The following is a 17960-nucleotide window of genomic DNA, read 5'->3' on the forward strand; positions in this document are numbered from 1 at the left end:
AGCAGAAACAGTCTATGTAGTCAAAGGGTCATGATCACTACTACAGATATAAGTCGACCAACGTTACTTCTCTGATAGCAGCTTAGGTTTGGGCATGGCATGCCATGGTTTCCCACGTAAGATTACATTAAACAGAGGTAAAGCCCAATTTATACTTCTGCATCGAACTCACGCCGTAGCTGTAGCGCGCGTACCCTGACGTGCATCTCTCCAAAAATGTAACGTCAATTCTACGCGTACCGCAAGCGCTGTGATTGCTAGAACCGCTCCCCGGGTTTCACACTCTCCCTCATGTGTAATTGCGCGTCAACGCGGACAACGACGCAGATATATAAATGAAAACCAACGCGTTGTCTATAGCGTAGAGGCTCCGGCGTAAGTCCGACGCAGAAGTATAAATCAGCCTAGAGTGAGGTGAAGTGGTCGAGCACAGGTAAAGCGACAAGCGGGTGCGTTCCTGTGAAACTGTTGCAGTCATGCTCGCCTCACGCACGCGCCCGCGCGTTGCCGAAGTTGAATTGTCTAACTTTTTTGTACACGACGCGCAGCACAAATCATTGGAAGAGAGACTGATCCTCGGCTCGCTGTTTGTGAGTTTCCAGAATCTAAATAGTTATCAGGACATCAACAGGAGGGAATTCACATGGCAGAGCATCCCCGCTAAACTAAACGCAGGCCATCAGGTAAAGTTATGTATAATTTTAATTTAAGTTAAAAAGGCTACAGCTGCGTAGCGCACAGAAGCCGGTGCCATGGTTACTATCCATAGAGCGCCTGTCATTCACTCGCGGAGCGCTGTCTCCCTTTCTGTTCACCTGAGAGAACCTGCCAAAGCCTCTCCACTGCTTGTTTGGGTGGGTTATTTGCTGGCTGACCAACATCCCACCCCTCCTGTGATCATGGTTTGACTGTAGGCCTATGTGTATTCAGAGGCAGTGAGCAACGGACTTTCAAAATAATAATAAAAAAACCTCTGCGTTAACGCGCGATAAAAAAATTGTCGGCATTAATTAATAAATGCGTTAACGCGATAATAACGCGTTAACTTGCCCAGCACTAATTAGAAGACAAGCTAATCACGAGTGTCCCACATAATAAACATAATTTTTTTTACATAGAAAGAATCCAATGATTATTTTCTCCGAAAAAAAAAACCCATTTCATTTAATTACAATAAATAATGAATGAACATACCTTATAGGGCTGCACGACTGATCGGAATTGAACTGAAATCAGGCTTAAACCGATTTGGCTTATTTATTTTTCAAGAAAACTTGATTTTTTTTTTTTATGCGCAGCTTGTCAGTGACGTACGGCTCTGTGATCAGCAGTAAACGCTGCTCCATCTGAAAGCACTGCGAGTTTGAGTCGCTTATAATGCGCATTTGAAAAAAACACTTTCCAAACCTCTTGTCAAACAAAAGACAACTTTTAATAACATGTTTTACTCCAAACTCACTTCATAACGACAGTTGAGGATCCTTATGTGCTTCTTACACAGAATAAGGCATACAACATATTATTTCATAGTATTCGATACAGTGGTAAAGGCTATGTCGATTAGAATTGAAGTATAAATATACTTTATTATCATGAAAATACTCAAGAAGGCCTGAAGAACTCATATAAATCATATATTGTCATAGTTGTGTGTTCATTAGTCATGTTTAATCAAAGTGTTTCAATCTTCCGTTTGTTCAGCTACAGATAGTATGATGCCCATAGAGATTTACTGGAATGATGTGCGTTATCGTACTTCTGCGGTGGGGCATATTTGGCGTGTGTGTGTGTGTGTGAGAGAGCGCCCTCTGGCTTTCAGGAGCAGCATTTACAACTGATCACAGAGCCGTACTTCACTTCGCAAAATCGTGTCCGGTTTAATTTTGATTAATCGTGCAGCCCTAATACCTTAAATGTACTGCATTATCAGCTGTGTTTGACACTGATGCATATACATGAGATAAAATGACTATTATTCTATTGCTCTACCTCTGATTTCTACAGGCAGCTCCAGAGCCCGAGCCTGTATCCAAAGCAGCCGTAGAATCCGCACCCGTGGAAGAGCCCGTCCCAGTGCAAGAGCCAGTGCCTGAGCAGGCTCCCACCAAGTCACCAGAACCACTGGCTGCCCCAGTAGAAGAGCCAGTGAAGGAGTCTGTCCCAGAACCAGTGCCTGAACCTGTCCCAGAGGTGCCCATCCCTGAACCCAGCCCCGAACCAATATCAGTGCCTGCCCCAGAAAAACCGTCTGCACTCAGCTCAAAACCTGTTTCTGTGCCAACCCCTGAACCAGCGCCCGTCCCAGAGCCACCATCCGCCCCCGAAGCAGCATCTGTGCCCGTCCCCGAGAGCTCACCCGCGGCCGAATCCCTTCCAGAGGTCCTAGAGAATAATGGTATGATGCATCGGTACTCTTAGGGTGTGTTCACACTTTGTTTCTCTTGGATCTTTTGTTCAAAAAAAGACAATGATACATTTAGTCCTGGTTCGCTCAATGTGTCATTTTTAACACCAAACTTAGACACAAAACAAATTAAACCACTTTTATATTTTGCGACGGGACAAAACAATGTGCTCTGGGCTGAATGTGGTCACATCTTATTACATCACCTCCTGTTTTCGTTTCGTTTAGATGGCTTTGGTCCGCGTTGCTTTCATATTTCAGTCGAACCTTTTCAGCAGTCTCGCTCTACTTGATTCTACAGTGTCCTTGTAACATGTTGCATGAACTTGCTAGTTCAGTAGTTTCATAGTTTCAGTAAATGATGCACAATTACCTGCAACTAACCTTATACCAGACCAGAATCCTTATTAATATTACTTGCATGTCTTATTACACAGTAACACACTTGTTACTCGCTTCATTTGCCAATCAACAAAACTCCAACTTTTTACATGTTTGTCTTGTTTTTATGAATTTTTAAAAAGCACATTTATGAGGTGTTCACACTAAATTTTCTTCTTTTCTTTTTTTTACAGTGAAGACTGTATTTTTTTGGTCACTAGTAGATATTTGATGTTGTGACGTCATTGCTGGGCTGCATAAGCCATAGCTTTTGAAAACACTACAATAAGGTTTAATTTGCTAACATTAGTGAACTACAGGGTTGGATTGGTCGAACGCATGCGAAACACTGGCACCCGCCATTAAAAAGTTTAGTTTGAGGTTAGTTTTGGGGGTTTTGTTTTTGATTGGTTTTGTTTGGGGGTTTAGTTTTGGGGGGTTTGTTTTGTTTGAGGCATTAGTTTTGTTGAAGGTTAGTTTTGGGGTTTGGTTTTTGATTTTGTTTTGTTTGGGGGTTTAATTTTGTTTTGTTTGAGGTTAGTTTTTGGGTTTTGTGTTGTTTTTTATTTTTGTTTGGGGATTTAGTTTTGTTTTGTTTGAGGTTAGTTTGGGGGTTTTGTTTTTGATTGGTTTTGTTTGGCAGTTTAGTTTTGTTTTGTTTGAGGTTAGTTTTGGGGTTTTGTGGTGTTTTTGATTTTTGTTTGGGGATTTAGTTTTGTTTTGTTTGGGGATTTAGTTTTGTTTGAGGTTAGTTTTGGGGGGTTTGTTTTGTTTGGGGATTTAGTTTTGTTTGAGGTTAGTTTTGGGGTTTTGGGGTGTTTTTGATTTTTGTTTGGGGATTTAGTTTTGTTTTGTTTGAGGTTAGTTTTGGGGGGTTTGTTTTGTTTGGGGCATTAGTTTGGTTTTGTTTAAGGTTAGTTTTTGGGTTTTGTTTTTGATTGGTTTTGTTTGGGGGTTTAATTTAGTTTTGTTTGAAGTTAGTTTTAGTATATTTTTTTTAAGGTTTTGTTTTCATTTATTTTGATTTCCTTCTTTTGGGATTTTGGTTCGGTTGTGGGTTTTGTTTGGTTTGTTGTCATGATTTTTAAAATCGTATTATTTATGCTAACACAGAACTAGCATTATTAAAATCAAAAGTTGCATTTGTAAACATTAGTCAATGCACTGTGAACTAACATGAACAATAAACATTTCAATTTTTTACTAACTGACAATAACAAAGTTTGACAAATGCTTTAAAACATATATTGCTCATTGTTAGGTCATGTTAGCATTAACTAAATTCAATAAATGAGACCTTATTGTGAAGTGTTACCAAAAATGTGATCACAAATGAGATGCGTCAGAGGAAAATTTAATAAAACAAGATGTCGTTCTGTTTCGACAAGGAGCCATTTCCTCTAAGAAATGTATATTCTGGAGGGGAAAGCATTTATATGTATCCCTTTTCTTTCTGCAGTCTTTCACATTCCTCTCGTCATGTCTGCCCGTGAGCAGCATGTTTTATTATACTCCATGAGAGCGAGTGTTTTCAGAGCAGGGCTGTAGGTGCTGGCAGAGATAAACACTCATGGGGCGACCCACTCAAACACACGGCCTCTTTGTGCTCTGCGGCTGTAAATTGACGCCAATGTGTAACTGGGTCCCGGTCACACACTTGCTTTGTCCTCCCAGCGGTACATTGGCCTCTAGGTTGCGGATTCTGCTGTGTTTACATCTAGACATCAGTGGGTGTTCTGTGTAGTGTTAGTTTTTCTTAGTAAGAAGATTGTGTGTGTGACACCTAGTGGGGAAAAATGGTATTACACTGCCCAACTGAGCACAACAGGAAGCGCGTAAAGCAATAGAAGAAGAGACTCGTTCTGTGATCTGTGTTTTGGATGCACGTCATTGTTTGCTGTCTAATCCTTGGAGTAGATACGATCGTAAGTTATAAATTTATATTGAAAACAACTGTAATAATGTTGTGTTAGTTTAAGTAAAGTAAAGTGTGCATCACATAAGCACAAAGAAGAACGTGTGATGGAGCTTTATTTCTGTTAGCTATCTGTCAACGCTCGGTCCAAAACACCATTGCCAGGACAGAATAGTAAAAGATCGTCTGCACGGCGGGTGAAGACAACCAAACACAGTTTAATCCAGCTTACAGTCAGTACTACAATAACAAGATGGACGAGTCAGAGGCTCAAAAGAAGGCAGAGGAAGCTGACCAAACGCTAGAAGCAAAATCACGGTCAAGCAGATCACATCGTTCAAGTAGATCTTCAGCTAGTGCGGCTGCGACCACAGCAAGAGCTAAAGCAGCAGCATGCAAAGTAAAAGCTTCTTATGCAGAGAAGGAAGCCATCATGATGAGAGAAAAAGCTCTAATCGAAGAGAATCAACAGAAAACACTGGCTGTAACGGCTCGTAGAAAAGCAGAGGTTGAGGCTGATTTATATGTGTTACAATTGCAGAAAGAAGCTGTAGCAGCATCCACAGAGGCAGAAGTTTACGAAGCTGTAGTTTATGGAGATGGTGCAAGTGTCGACCTAGAAGAAGAATCATACAGTTCGAGCAGAGCTGAACGCACCCGAGAGTATGTGCAGAAACACTCACAGATACAACAAAATGCTCCTAATCTGAATACTAAATCACAACAAACAAGTGAGAACTCAAGTTATGTAATGCGGAGCTATATTGCAGGCTCACTTAGTTCACCACCTCCAATGGTGAAGGAGGAATCGAATGCTGACACAATTCCTATGATGCAGGAACAGACAATTCAACACAACTTCCAGTGTTCTCCTACAAATGTAAAAATGGAGCCATTAGATAGAACTGATGAAGTAAGGTGTCAAAACTATCCTGTAAGAACACCACGTGAGTCAGGCCTGCCCTCTCAAGACCCTGCTGAGTGCTTTAGCCCAACACCACCACAGGCGAAGGACTTCGCCACATATCTGTTGAAAAAAGAAATGGTGAGTTCTGGCCTGTTTCAATTTGACGACTGTCCAGAAAATTACTGGGCGTGGAAAACATCTTTTCAAGCTGTAACCAGTGAACTCAGTATAACAAGCAGAGAGGAGATTGACCTTCTCATCAGATGGCTTGGTCCTGATTCGTCTAAGCATGCCAAACGAATTAAATCAGTTCATGTCAACAATCCTGCCATAGGAGTACGAATGATATGGCGTCGCCTTGAAGACTGCTACGGATGTCCAGAGGTCATCGAGCAGGCAATGTTGAGGAGACTTGAGGCTTTTCCTTACATCACAAACAAAGACACCTATCGTCTGAGAGACCTTGGAGACCTGTTGCTTGAACTGCAGTCTGCAAAGGAGAGTGGACGTTTACCTGGACTCACTTACTTGGACACAGCGAGGGGAGTCAACCCCATCGTAGAAAAACTCCCATTCAGCCTGCAAGACAAATGGATTTCACAAGGTTCCAGGTATAAGGAGGACCATAATGTGTATTTTCCTCCATTCAGCTTTTTTGTCGAATTTGTTTGTAGACAAGCAAGAACCAGAAACGATCCTAGTTTTGCACTCGCTTCAACTGGCCGTTTGAACAACACAAAATTCGACGGAGCTGTCAGGATGAACAACAGAACATCTGTCTTCGTAAAAAAGACTGAAATAATGGCTTCACGACCAAGCCAAGAAAGAAACTCTGATGAGAATGTAGACCCAGATAAGGTTTGTACCTTACACAATAAGACTCATCCACTTCACAAGTGTCGCACTTTTAGAAGCAAACACTTGGACGAACGAAAAGCTCATCTGAAGGAAAAGTCCATCTGTTTTAGATGTTGTGCTTCCACTAAGCATGTTGCAAGAGACTGCAGAGCATCTATTAAGTGCAGAGAATGTGACAGTGATAGACACATTGCAGCCATGCATCCGGGTCCTGCTCCGAGGTCCATTGAAGCGTCTGTATCAACACCAGATCAATTTATGAAAAAAACTGATGAGGACGTTGCTGAGATCAACAACAAGTGCACTGAGATTTGCGGGGATGCTGCTAAACCCAAGTCCTGTTCAAAGATCTGTCTTGTAAACGTTTACCCCTCTAATCAACGCGGAAAGGCCAAACGCATTTATGCTGTTCTGGACGAACAGAGTAATAGATCATTGGCGAAGTCACAGTTCTTTGATCTGTTCAACATCGTTAGCGGTTCTTCCCCCTATACACTGAAAACGTGTTCAGGCGTAGTCTCCACGGCGGGGAGGAAAATAAGTGGATTCTCAATTGAGTCACTTGATGGGAGAACCGTTGTTGCTCTTCCGCCCTTGATAGAGTGTAATACCTTACCGGATGACAGATCTGAGATTCCTACGCCCGAGGTAGCTTTGCGTTTCCCTCACCTCACTACTGTGTCAGATAAAATCCCACCTTTAGATCCTAGTGCTCCTATCCTTCTCCTTTTGGGACGTGACATTCTTAGTGTGCACAAAGTGCGTGAACAGCACAACGGACCTCACAACACACCTTATGCACAACGCTTGGACTTAGGCTGGGTGATAGTGGGAGAAGTTTGCCTCGATGGGACTCATTGGCAGTCTAGCGTGAACGCTTACAAGACCAATATACTTTCAAATGGACGAACTTCATTCTTCTCTCCATGCATAAAAGGCATCAACATCGTAGAACGGGGTGAGTCACCTCTTTTGTCATATTTGCCCGATCCACCATGTTCTCAATGTTCAAAAACCAGTGAGAGCTATACAAAGAGCTTGAAGGAGAATGTGTTCTTCAGATCTCCGGAGGATGATAAAGCTGCTTTATCTGTGGAGGATAAATTATTTCTAGACATAATGGACAAAGAGGTGTATCTTGGTGAGGATAACCATTGGGCAGCGCCACTTCCATTCCGCTCTCCAAGAATTCAACTCCCAAACAATAAAGAGCAAGCTATGCAGAGGCTGAACTCATTACAGCGTACTCTCCTAAAGAAACCAAATATGAAAACACATTTCTTTGATTTCATGCAGAAGGTGATTGAAAATGAGCAAGCAGAACCCGCTCCACCCCTGCAGTCGGGGGAAGAATGTTGGTATTTGCCAATTTTCGGAGTTTACCATCCTCACAAACCTGACAAAATTCGGGTGGTCTTTGATTCGAGTGCCCAGTGTAGAGGGATCTCCCTCAATGATGTTTTACTGAGCGGACCTGACCTTAACAATACTCTTTTGGGTGTACTGTTGCGCTTCCGTAGGGAGAAGATAGCGGTGATGGCGGACATAGAACAGATGTTCTATTGTTTCAAAGTAAAAGTGCAGCATCGCAACTATCTCCGTTTCCTTTGGCACAAAGACAACTGTGCAGAAAAGGAGATCATCGATTACAGAATGACTGTACATGTCTTTGGCAACAGTCCTTCGCCAGCGGTCGCAATATACGCTCTAAAAAGAGCGACAGAGCTTGGTGAATCAGAGTGCGGAACGGACGCCAAGAATTTTGTGTTCCGTAATTTCTATGTTGATGATGGCATCACATCTGTCCCTACTGAAAGAGAAGCCATTGATCTCTTAAAACACACACAGACTATGTTAGCGAAGTCAAGCTTAAATCTGCATAAAGTGGCCTCCAACAGCGCCACGGTTATGGAAGCTTTTCCATCTTGTGAGAGAGCCAAAGATCTCAAAAACCTAGACTTTGAAAAAGACCCGATACCCCTCCAACGCAGCCTCGGCATAAGTTGGAACCTCAAGGCAGACTGCTTTACATTCAAAGCTTCTCAGGATCACAAACCCTTCACTCGAAGAGGCATCCTTTCCACTGTCAATAGTTTGTATGATCCTCTCGGGTTTGTCTGTCCAATCACCATGCAAGGCAAAGCTCTTGTGAGAGAACTTTCAACAACACAACAGGATTGGGACACCATTCTTCCATTAGACAAAAGAGACAAATGGAAAGCATGGACTTCATCTCTAGCTGAACTTGATCGATTGCAGATACCAAGAGCTTATGTCCCTACCTCAGTATGCGGAGCTCAGCGTAGAGAGCTGTGCATTTTTTCAGATGCTTCTACTTTAGCTATTGCTGCAGTTGCGTACCTACGAGTAATAGACTTGAATGGACGGCCTCATGTGGGGTTTGTAATGGGAAGATCCAAGTTGGCCCCTTTTCCTGCTCACACTGTTCCACGCCTGGAGCTATGTGCAGCGGTGCTTGCTGTTGAGTTGATGGAACTCATAAAAGGAGAAATTGACACAGAGCTTCACGACATCCATTTCTATACAGACAGTCGTATAGTCCTCGGTTACATTCACAATGTGACACGAAGATTCCACATGTATGTGGCCAATAGGGTTGCACGCATAAGGAAAACCACGGAACCTAGACAATGGCATTACGTCTGTTCTGAACAGAACCCAGCAGATGTTGCCACTAGGTTTGTGGCAGCAGACCACTTATCCCTTACCAACTGGTTCTCAGGTCCAGGATTCATTGAGGAATGTGGCCCTATAGCGTGTAGTGTAGAAGGGGCGTATGGGCTTGTCAAAGCAGAAGAGGATGTTGAAATTCGCTCTCAAGTGAACACGATGGCAACTAACATCACAGAGCAGTCACTAGGCTCAAGCAGATTTGAACGTTTCTCAAGCTGGAGATCCTTGGTGAGGGCTGTCACTACACTTACTCACATCGCAAAATCGTTCTCACAATCTCTATCTAACAATATTTGCCGAAAATGGCATCAATGTACCGGAACCTTAGATGTGGAGACATCACAGGCTAAGTCAACTATAATCAAAACTGTACAGCGAGAAGTGTACAGAGAGGAATTTGAAAGCTTGATAAGGTATAATAAAGTCTCTGAGCGTAGCAAACTCCAGAGACTTGACCCCTTTGTGGACGAGAAAGGTCTGTTAAGAGTTGGGGGTCGCATTCACTGTGCTGACATCTCAGATCCAGAGAAGCATCCTTTGATAGTTCCACCCAACCATCACGTGGTTGATCTTTTAATTCAGCATTACCACGATCAAGTGGCTCATCAAGGCCGTCATTTTACAGAGGGTGCGATACGCAGTGCTGGATTGTGGATCGTCGGTGGCAAAAGACTTATCTCAAATGTCATTCACAAATGTGTGTTATGCAGGAAGCTGAGAGGTAGAATGGAGAGTCAAAAGATGTCTGCTTTGCCCTCAGACAGAGTTTCTGTTGATCCACCTTTTACACACACTGGCCTTGATGTTTTCGGTCCATTCACTGTGGTGATACGCAAGACAAGAGGTCACAGCACTGAGAACAAGCGATGGGCTGTCTTATTCAGTTGCTTGAGTACCAGGGCAGTTCATTTGGAAGTCATAGAGTCCCTATCAGCGTCAAGTTTCATTTGTGCTTTGCGACGCTTCTTGGCTATCAGAGGACCAGTAAAACATTTTCGTTCAGACAGAGGGACGAATTTTGTAGGAGCAGCGAATGAACTACAAATTGAGAGTAGCAACTCAGAGTTGAAAGGTTTCTTGCAAAATCAGGGCTGCACTTGGACATTTAATGCTCCGCACTCCTCCCACATGGGAGGAGTGTGGGAAAGGATGATTGGGATAGCCAGACGTATTCTGGAAGCTCTCTTGATGAAAACTCCCACAAGACTCACGCATGAGGTCTTAACAACGTTAATGGCTGAAGTCGTGGCCATTATGAATTCCCGACCCTTAACCTCAATTTCGACAGATGCAGGGATGCCTCAAGTGCTCTCACCAGCGATGCTCTTAACTCAGAAGGCTAGTGTTGCTCCAGCACCTCCAGGAAACTTTGAGTTAGGTCACCTACACAAAAATCAATGGCGTCAGGTCCAGATGTTGGCGGATTCATTCTGGAAGCGATGGAAGCAGGAGTACTTGTCGACCTTACAACCCAGAAGGAAATGGACAGAAGAGAGGAATAGTATTCAGGAAGGGGACATTGTCTTGTTGAAAGATGGGGAAGCTAAGCGCAGTGAGTGGCCAGTTGGTCTCATAACAAAGACTGTAGTCTCATCTGATGGAAAAATTCGTAAGGTTATGGTGAAGACTGCTAAGCAGGGAACTGTCAGAGAATACCTAAGACCTATATGTGACACAGTCTTACTTTTGTCAAGTAATCAGAATGCATAGTGGTATAACCCAAGTTATACCAGGTGGGGAGTGTTCTGTGTAGTGTTAGTTTTTCTTAGTAAGAAGATTGTGTGTGTGACACCTAGTGGGGAAAAATGGTATTACACTGCCCAACTGAGCACAACAGGAAGCGCGTAAAGCAATAGAAGAAGAGACTCGTTCTGTGATCTGTGTTTTGGATGCACGTCATTGTTTGCTGTCTAATCCTTGGAGTAGATACGATCGTAAGTTATAAATTTATATTGAAAACAACTGTAATAATGTTGTGTTAGTTTAAGTAAAGTAAAGTGTGCATCACATAAGCACAAAGAAGAACGTGTGATGGAGCTTTATTTCTGTTAGCTATCTGTCAACGCTCGGTCCAAAACACCATTGCCAGGACAGAATAGTGGGTGTGCTCAGACATAACCCTAGTTCGCAAAGGAGCAGTGTTTGCAGTGCCAACACATGTCAGTTTATGAATTATAACAGCAACAGACCCAGTTTCAGCAGCAGATACTGCAGATATGAGGTGCGTGTGAAACAGGCTTCAGCCGTCAACAGCATTTACAGAACAACCTTTATCCTCGAATTAATATAAAGACCTCCTAGCTGCCAGCGCCAATAACTTGACAGGCCTGCAAGTGGATTAGGCTGGTAGGTTGATAATCTGGGTTAGGAACCGGACACAGGAAGGGTTCAACTCTTACGTGACACTGTCTTGTTGCCTGACACTTTTAACACATGCGATTTGCATACAGATGAAGTGTGGTCCTCTCATAGGAGACAGAGGTGTTCGGCTGGAAGTTATGCTTTGAGTCAGTAAGGTTACCATGTTCTGCTCTTTTTCCGTGTTCAACTTTTAGTGTGTAATGTTGCTGTTTGAGGATGAAAACAGCATGAGTGCTGGTCTTCTGTATATCCCTGAACTCCCTGAAACGCCTCCATTGCTCCAGACTAACACTTGAGAGCCGGAGCTGGGGGATTTTTACTCATTGTTAATTTAATCATAAAATGACTATTGTTTTGCATTAATGTGCAGTTACCAATAATATTGCATGTCTGTTAATTGGACATTTAACAGTAAAGCACTGAGCTTGAAATGAGATTAAATTAAATTAACGTATATTAACTACAGTAACGTGTAAAAACATTTTTTTCTTTTTTTACAGGGAAAAGTTAAATATTCTACTCTAATTAAATGTACCATTGATCTTCTATAGTATCATACTGAACTGGGGTGCGTAACTCGCTGCTTCTCTACCATAGTGCGATGCATCGTTGAAGAAATCAACTACTACCGAAACCGTATTGTCGCAAAGTGGTCGTTCAGCCACGTTTGTTAATGACGTCACGCACGTGGTGGATAATAACTACGTTTAATGAAACTGATTGAGATCGAATTAACGCTAGATGTTTTGCTACAAATTACGGACATGGCATCTGAGGACTATTCCTCATTATTTTCAGTTATTTTGCTTTATTGCCAGATTCAATCATAGGCTCGTTCTTACGTACTAGAGCACTAGTCTTCAAAAACGGCGCTTTAAATCCCTTGACAAACTCAAAGATGTAAATGACATTTGTATGTATTCTAAATAAAAGAGATAAGTAATGTCAGTTTGCTTATTTTGCTCAAGATACGGATTTATTGAGTCCAGATGTCATCCAAACAAGAAACTCTGCTTCTAAGCACAGCTCGAGAGCTGTCGTTCCAAACACACAACTTTGCGAAGCTGTCTGCGAATGTTCGTTGGAACGATGTTTTTGGGAAACACCGACTCTTTGAACTACGCTGATAACTACGCAACTTGCGACCATAGTTGGCTAACGATGCTTTCGGGAAACGCACTTCTGACCGACAGCTTTAGTGATTATAAAATGAGCGCTCTTCACTTGCTTTGTGCAATTTAGTCACAATTTGAAGAAAAGGTTTAGTTTTTTTTTTTGTGACTTCCTAATTTTTTTTCATATATTAGGGAGTGGAAATGGCTAACAAGTCAATTAAGTGCTCCTCTACTGGTTATAGCGGTAATTTCATGTCTTTTTAAATGCGTGTTTGTATGCCATGAAGTGCTAGTTTTCCTACATCTTTAAACTTTTTACAGTTTTACAAATCACATTAAAAATCACATTAATATGAAAATGTGAAGCACTTGAAAGCCATTGAAAGGTGCTTGAATTTCACTCTCAAAAGGTTGCATGAACCCTGAGATGAATAATGTAAAAAAAATATTAGACTATTTCTGACACAATACCATACAGTTAGCGTTACTACATAAAATATATGGTGATTTGTGAATTGAATAACTTGTTCGTTCATGGCACAATGGTTTCCACATCAGCTCGGTTTGATCTGAAATGGTTTATAACAGAGCCGAATTTGAACGCTTCCCACTTGATCTCGCAGTGACGTTATTAATACTGTGGCAAATTCAAATGCTTTCTCATTGGTTCTCCCAGTGCTGTGTAGTAACATGTCATGTGATCGAGATCATCCCGCGAGTAAACCTTATCTGAGCTCGCACTGTGCTGTCAATTATTTCTCAGAGACTATGAACGGTGGTGGTAGTGGCGCCAGTGTGACCGATACATTTTTTTTACTTGCAACGGCAGGAAAAAAGGTCGCACAATGCGGCCATTTGGTAGCAGTCTGGAGTTTCCTTCCGGGAACGAACATGTCACAATATCCCTCATTTAAATAATTCCCGCCCAAGGCATACGCAAAATAAAGGGGCGGGGCCTGGTTGAGTGAGTTAGTTAATAGTGTTAAAACTCATGGTTATGGTAAGGGGCGGGACATTTCCCAAACAGGCCAATCACAACACACTGATCCAGCTGACCAATCAGAGCACAGTGTTTTCAGAAGGAGGGGCTTCATAGAGACGGGAACTAAACAGAGCTTTACTGACAGTCCGGGAAGAGAGGAGCTGCAACAATGGAGGATATAGGACAAATAATGTGTTTTTTAACAGAAATGTTTCTTGAGCATCAAATCATCCGATCAGAGTGATTTCTGAAGGATCATGTGACACTGAAGACTGGAGTAATGATGCTGAAAATTCAGCTTTGATCACAGGAATTAATTACATTTTAACATATATTAAAATAGAAAACAGTTCTTTTAATAATATTTCACAATATAGCTGTGTTTTTGTTCAGTTAAAAATTTTTTTTTTAAATCCTCTAGAGTAAAAGGAGCATCACCCACTGTTAGTTTTCTCCTCTTATGGTCATTGATTGTTAAATGTGCCGTCCTCTCCTTCAGATGTTGCCGCCGCTTTAGTGGCAGACGAGGCCGAGGCCGGTGACAAGAGGACCGCCAAGTTTGAGAAGAGAATGACCAATGAAGAGATGGAAGAGGAGCAAAGGTCAGTATTCCCCTTCTCCCTCAATCCATCCACAGAAACATCAGCAACACAGCAGCAAAACCTACATCTCACTCTTTTGTACTTCATATACATCTAGAAATGCTTGAATCGAACAGCATTTGAAGTGTGTAGTGTGTATGTGAAGTATGCAGAGTGACACTTTTTAGTCAGAATGACTCGGCAGTGTGTTGAATTTTCCGGGTGTTAATGAATATGCAACTGACGTGTGCATATTTAGAGGACTGCAGTAAAGGACTTGTGTCCGGTTTCATCACCTGAGTTTGAGGGACGATATTTTCCCATTTAACAAATGCAGTCTACCCTGAAGAAGTGTGTGTTGTTTCTTCTTACGACCTAGACCAAAGGTTTTCAAACCACGTCAGCACAGGTCTATTATAATGATGAAGTAAAAACAAAAAGTCAAAACTATAAATTAAGTTATATCCACAAAACACAGAATATTAATAATATATCAGATCTTGGCCACAGCTCTGCTTCTGTGAAGTCATACTACTACTAATAATAAATTATTATTATTATTAATGGTAATAATAGTAGGTATTATTATTATTATTATTATTATTATGAATGGTGGTAATAATAATAATGGTATTTTTATTATTTATTTATATATAGTTATTGCAGTTTTTTAGTATAATAGTTGCTATTGTTATTAATGGTGGTAATAATAATAATAATAATAGTTGTTATTATTATTATTATTATTATTATTATTAATGGTAATAATAATAACAGTTATTATTGTAGTATTGTTATTATTAAAGGTAGTAATAATAATAATAGGTGTTGTTAGTTTTTGTATTATTATTATTATTATTATTAATAATGATAATAAAAGTAGCTATTATTATTATTTGTATTATTGTTATTGCAATTATTATTAGTTATTGTTTACAATAATGTCTGTTAGGATAACCATTAGTTAATGTTAGCTAATACAAACTAACAATGAGCAATATATGTGTTAATCAGTGTTTATTAATATTCTTCGCTAATGTTAATTCATAAAAGTTCTGTTCCTTGTTGGTTCATGTTAGCTCAGGTCCATTAAGTAATATACTATGGTCTGTCTGAATACTTGATTCTGATTGGCTGGAAGGTGTGCATTAAAACTGTTTAACGCACGGGTAATTCCAGTCAGTTTAATCACATTTTATATTAATGCGCTGCTTTCACACACACACACACACACACACACCCACACGCACACACACGCACACACACGTCAATTATGTGTATGTACATTTAATAATATTTTAGTAATTGTTGAGATTATGATTGTGTAAGAAGATGAAATGCTTTATAACTGTTTTTCATTGTTAGTTCATAACTAATGTTATCAAATGGAACATTACCATTATTATTATTATTAACCCTGCGTTGAATGTGCTAGTTTAGTCCATGTCCAGTACAGATCTGTCGTGAGAGGAAAGTTCTTGTTCCCCCCTCCTTTGGGCCCTGTGTACCTCCTCCAGCCACCCCACTGCTCACTGTGTGCGTGTGTGTGTGTGTGTGTGGATAAGGAGGCGGAGATGTCACACACACACGTTAAGCGCTCACATTATCTGCGGCAGACTCTCAGGGTTTGCTGGAGGCTCAGGCTCGCTCTGTCTGCGCTGGGTGCGGTTTGTTTACCTGATAAAACATGCAGATTGAGCGGTGGAGGATCTGACCTAAAAAAAAGCAGATATGTGAATGTAGATTGTCATGCAACACCAAAACATTTTGAGCAAGTTCTGTCTAATTTAAAATGGACTTTTAAATCTAGTATTTGTTGTAGCCATAATTAGCTTAGCCGCATGCTAACTGCCCAACTTGAAGGTTTCCTTTTCAGTTGTTCTCAGACAGCAGATGCTAATGTCAGCGTCAGAACTTGTCATAAATGTGCATGTAAATTTGAGATGATTTCAACGATTCCCTTTTGCAGAAGTCACTAGTGTGTGCATCTGTGTGGCTGTAGGAACGGTGTGTACATAGGCTAATATCCTCTGCTCCTGCCCTTTATCTTTGCAGGATAGAGTTGACAAATGACTTTACCGCTCTTTAAACAGCACCAGGCAGTATGCCTGTGTCAGACCTCCGGTAAGGTATCATTTACTTCAGTTTGACCCCCTGACACCCCCACAGTCTCACCTCCCCCGTCCCGTCCCGTCACCTTGTGCTGCTGACTCTCAGGGTGTAACACCAATATCTTCCCCTCCACTCACTTTCCCTACTCAGTGACCTCAATGCCACTGACAACTCGTGTCCTGACATGTGCTGGGTTACAGTTATTTACATTTTTATTTCAGGATTCTTTTGATTTGATGAACAGAAAGCTCAAAAGAGCATCATTTATCTGAAATGGAAAGCTTTTGTAATGGAAAGCGTTCAAAAGTTTGGGGGTCAGTAAGAATTTTTATTTTATTTCTTGGGGCAAATAAATAAAAGAAATCAATACTTTTATTCATCAAGGATGAATTAAATTGATCAAGAGTTACAGTAAAGACATTTAAGATTCTGTTTAAAATAAACGCTGTTCTTTTGAACTTTCAATTCATCAAAGAATCCTGAAAAATGAATTTGTACACAACTGTTTTCAGCATTTATAATAATAATTAATGTTTTTTGAGCACCAAATCCACATCACCTGTGACACTGAAGACTGGAGTAATGATGCTGAAAATTCAGCTTTGATCACAGGAATAAATGACACTTCTCTATATATTCACATAGAGAACAGTTATTTTAAATTGTCATAAACTTATTTTAAACTTACTTTTTTTTTTGTTGGTATTTTAATCAAATAAATGCAGCCTTGTTGAGCAGAAGAGACTTCTTTTCAAACATTAAAAATCTTACCGATCCAAAACGTTCGACTGGTTGTGTATATTAAAAGAGTGTATTAATAATCATGCAGTGGCCTGAAAGTGTATTTGCACACTTAAAAATGTCTGACATGTCATCGTTGCATTATCAGGGCAAGTGTCTGTTCAAAAGAATGATTTTGAAGCATTAGTTGATCATGTTTATAGTTAATGTGATTCTGGACACCTGTGTGAACCCGAGGAGAACTGACTTCATAGGTCATACATCCACTAAAAGTCACCAGAACGCCTGCTGGTTCATAGACACTGAACACAAATGATGAAGACGAGGGACGTTAGTGGCATTTGAGCGCATGTTTTGCTATTTTATCATCAAGATGATGCAGTGACTTGCAGGCATAAATGTATATGTAGCTCTTGGGTGTCCAAATATATATTTTTTTGCATTACCTTACATGTACTTCCATCCAATACAAAAAAGAGTTACCGTAAATAAAAGGTCATGCAGTGAATTGTACATATCAGGGTGAGGCAAAATTCACATTTTAAGAATCGTCCCCATTTTAATTCATGAGAGTCGAATTCGACACTTAGTTTCAACACTTTTACATAACTTGACTTTTTATTCCCCTGATATGTAGAATATTTTCCCCTAGTGATTAGACACACTTATATAAATGAAGTTCAGTACTGTCAAAATAATAAACAGCCATCAACATTTTGTCAAACAGTACCATATGACATCCATTTTCCAGTGATTTAACCATTAGCCATGTTTCACATGATATACATATCATGTGAAATCAATCACATAAACAATGCTGGATGGAAATGCCAAGAATCCAAACACTAAAAATGCGCTCATTTGAGGCGGATACATTTATCCGGGAAGAAGGCATTTATCCAACTATGA

At 40.7% G+C, this 17960-nt stretch overlaps 1 protein-coding gene across 3 annotated transcripts in view; it reads left to right on the forward strand.

Moving 5' to 3' along the window:
• si:ch73-366l1.5 (FILIA-N KH-like domain-containing protein) overlaps positions 1–17960 on the forward strand; it is a 41143-nt gene that overhangs the window by 17903 nt on the left and 5280 nt on the right. For 2 of the 3 annotated variants that reach the window (XM_056251189.1, XM_056251199.1), the window contains exons 3-4: positions 2005–2395; positions 14117–14219. In XM_056251189.1, the coding sequence (XP_056107164.1) occupies positions 2005–2395; positions 14117–14219 (494 nt within the window). Of the gene's footprint in view, positions 1–2004; positions 2396–14116; positions 14220–16253; positions 16323–17960 lie in introns of all 3 variants that reach the window. The other variant, XM_056251197.1, reaches the window with a different exon arrangement.

Source organism: Rhinichthys klamathensis, unplaced genomic scaffold (assembly GCF_029890125.1).
Source record: "Rhinichthys klamathensis goyatoka isolate OS25496 unplaced genomic scaffold, OSU_Roscu_1.1 h1tg000004l_1, whole genome shotgun sequence".
NCBI classification, from domain to species: domain Eukaryota; kingdom Metazoa; phylum Chordata; class Actinopteri; order Cypriniformes; family Leuciscidae; genus Rhinichthys; species Rhinichthys klamathensis.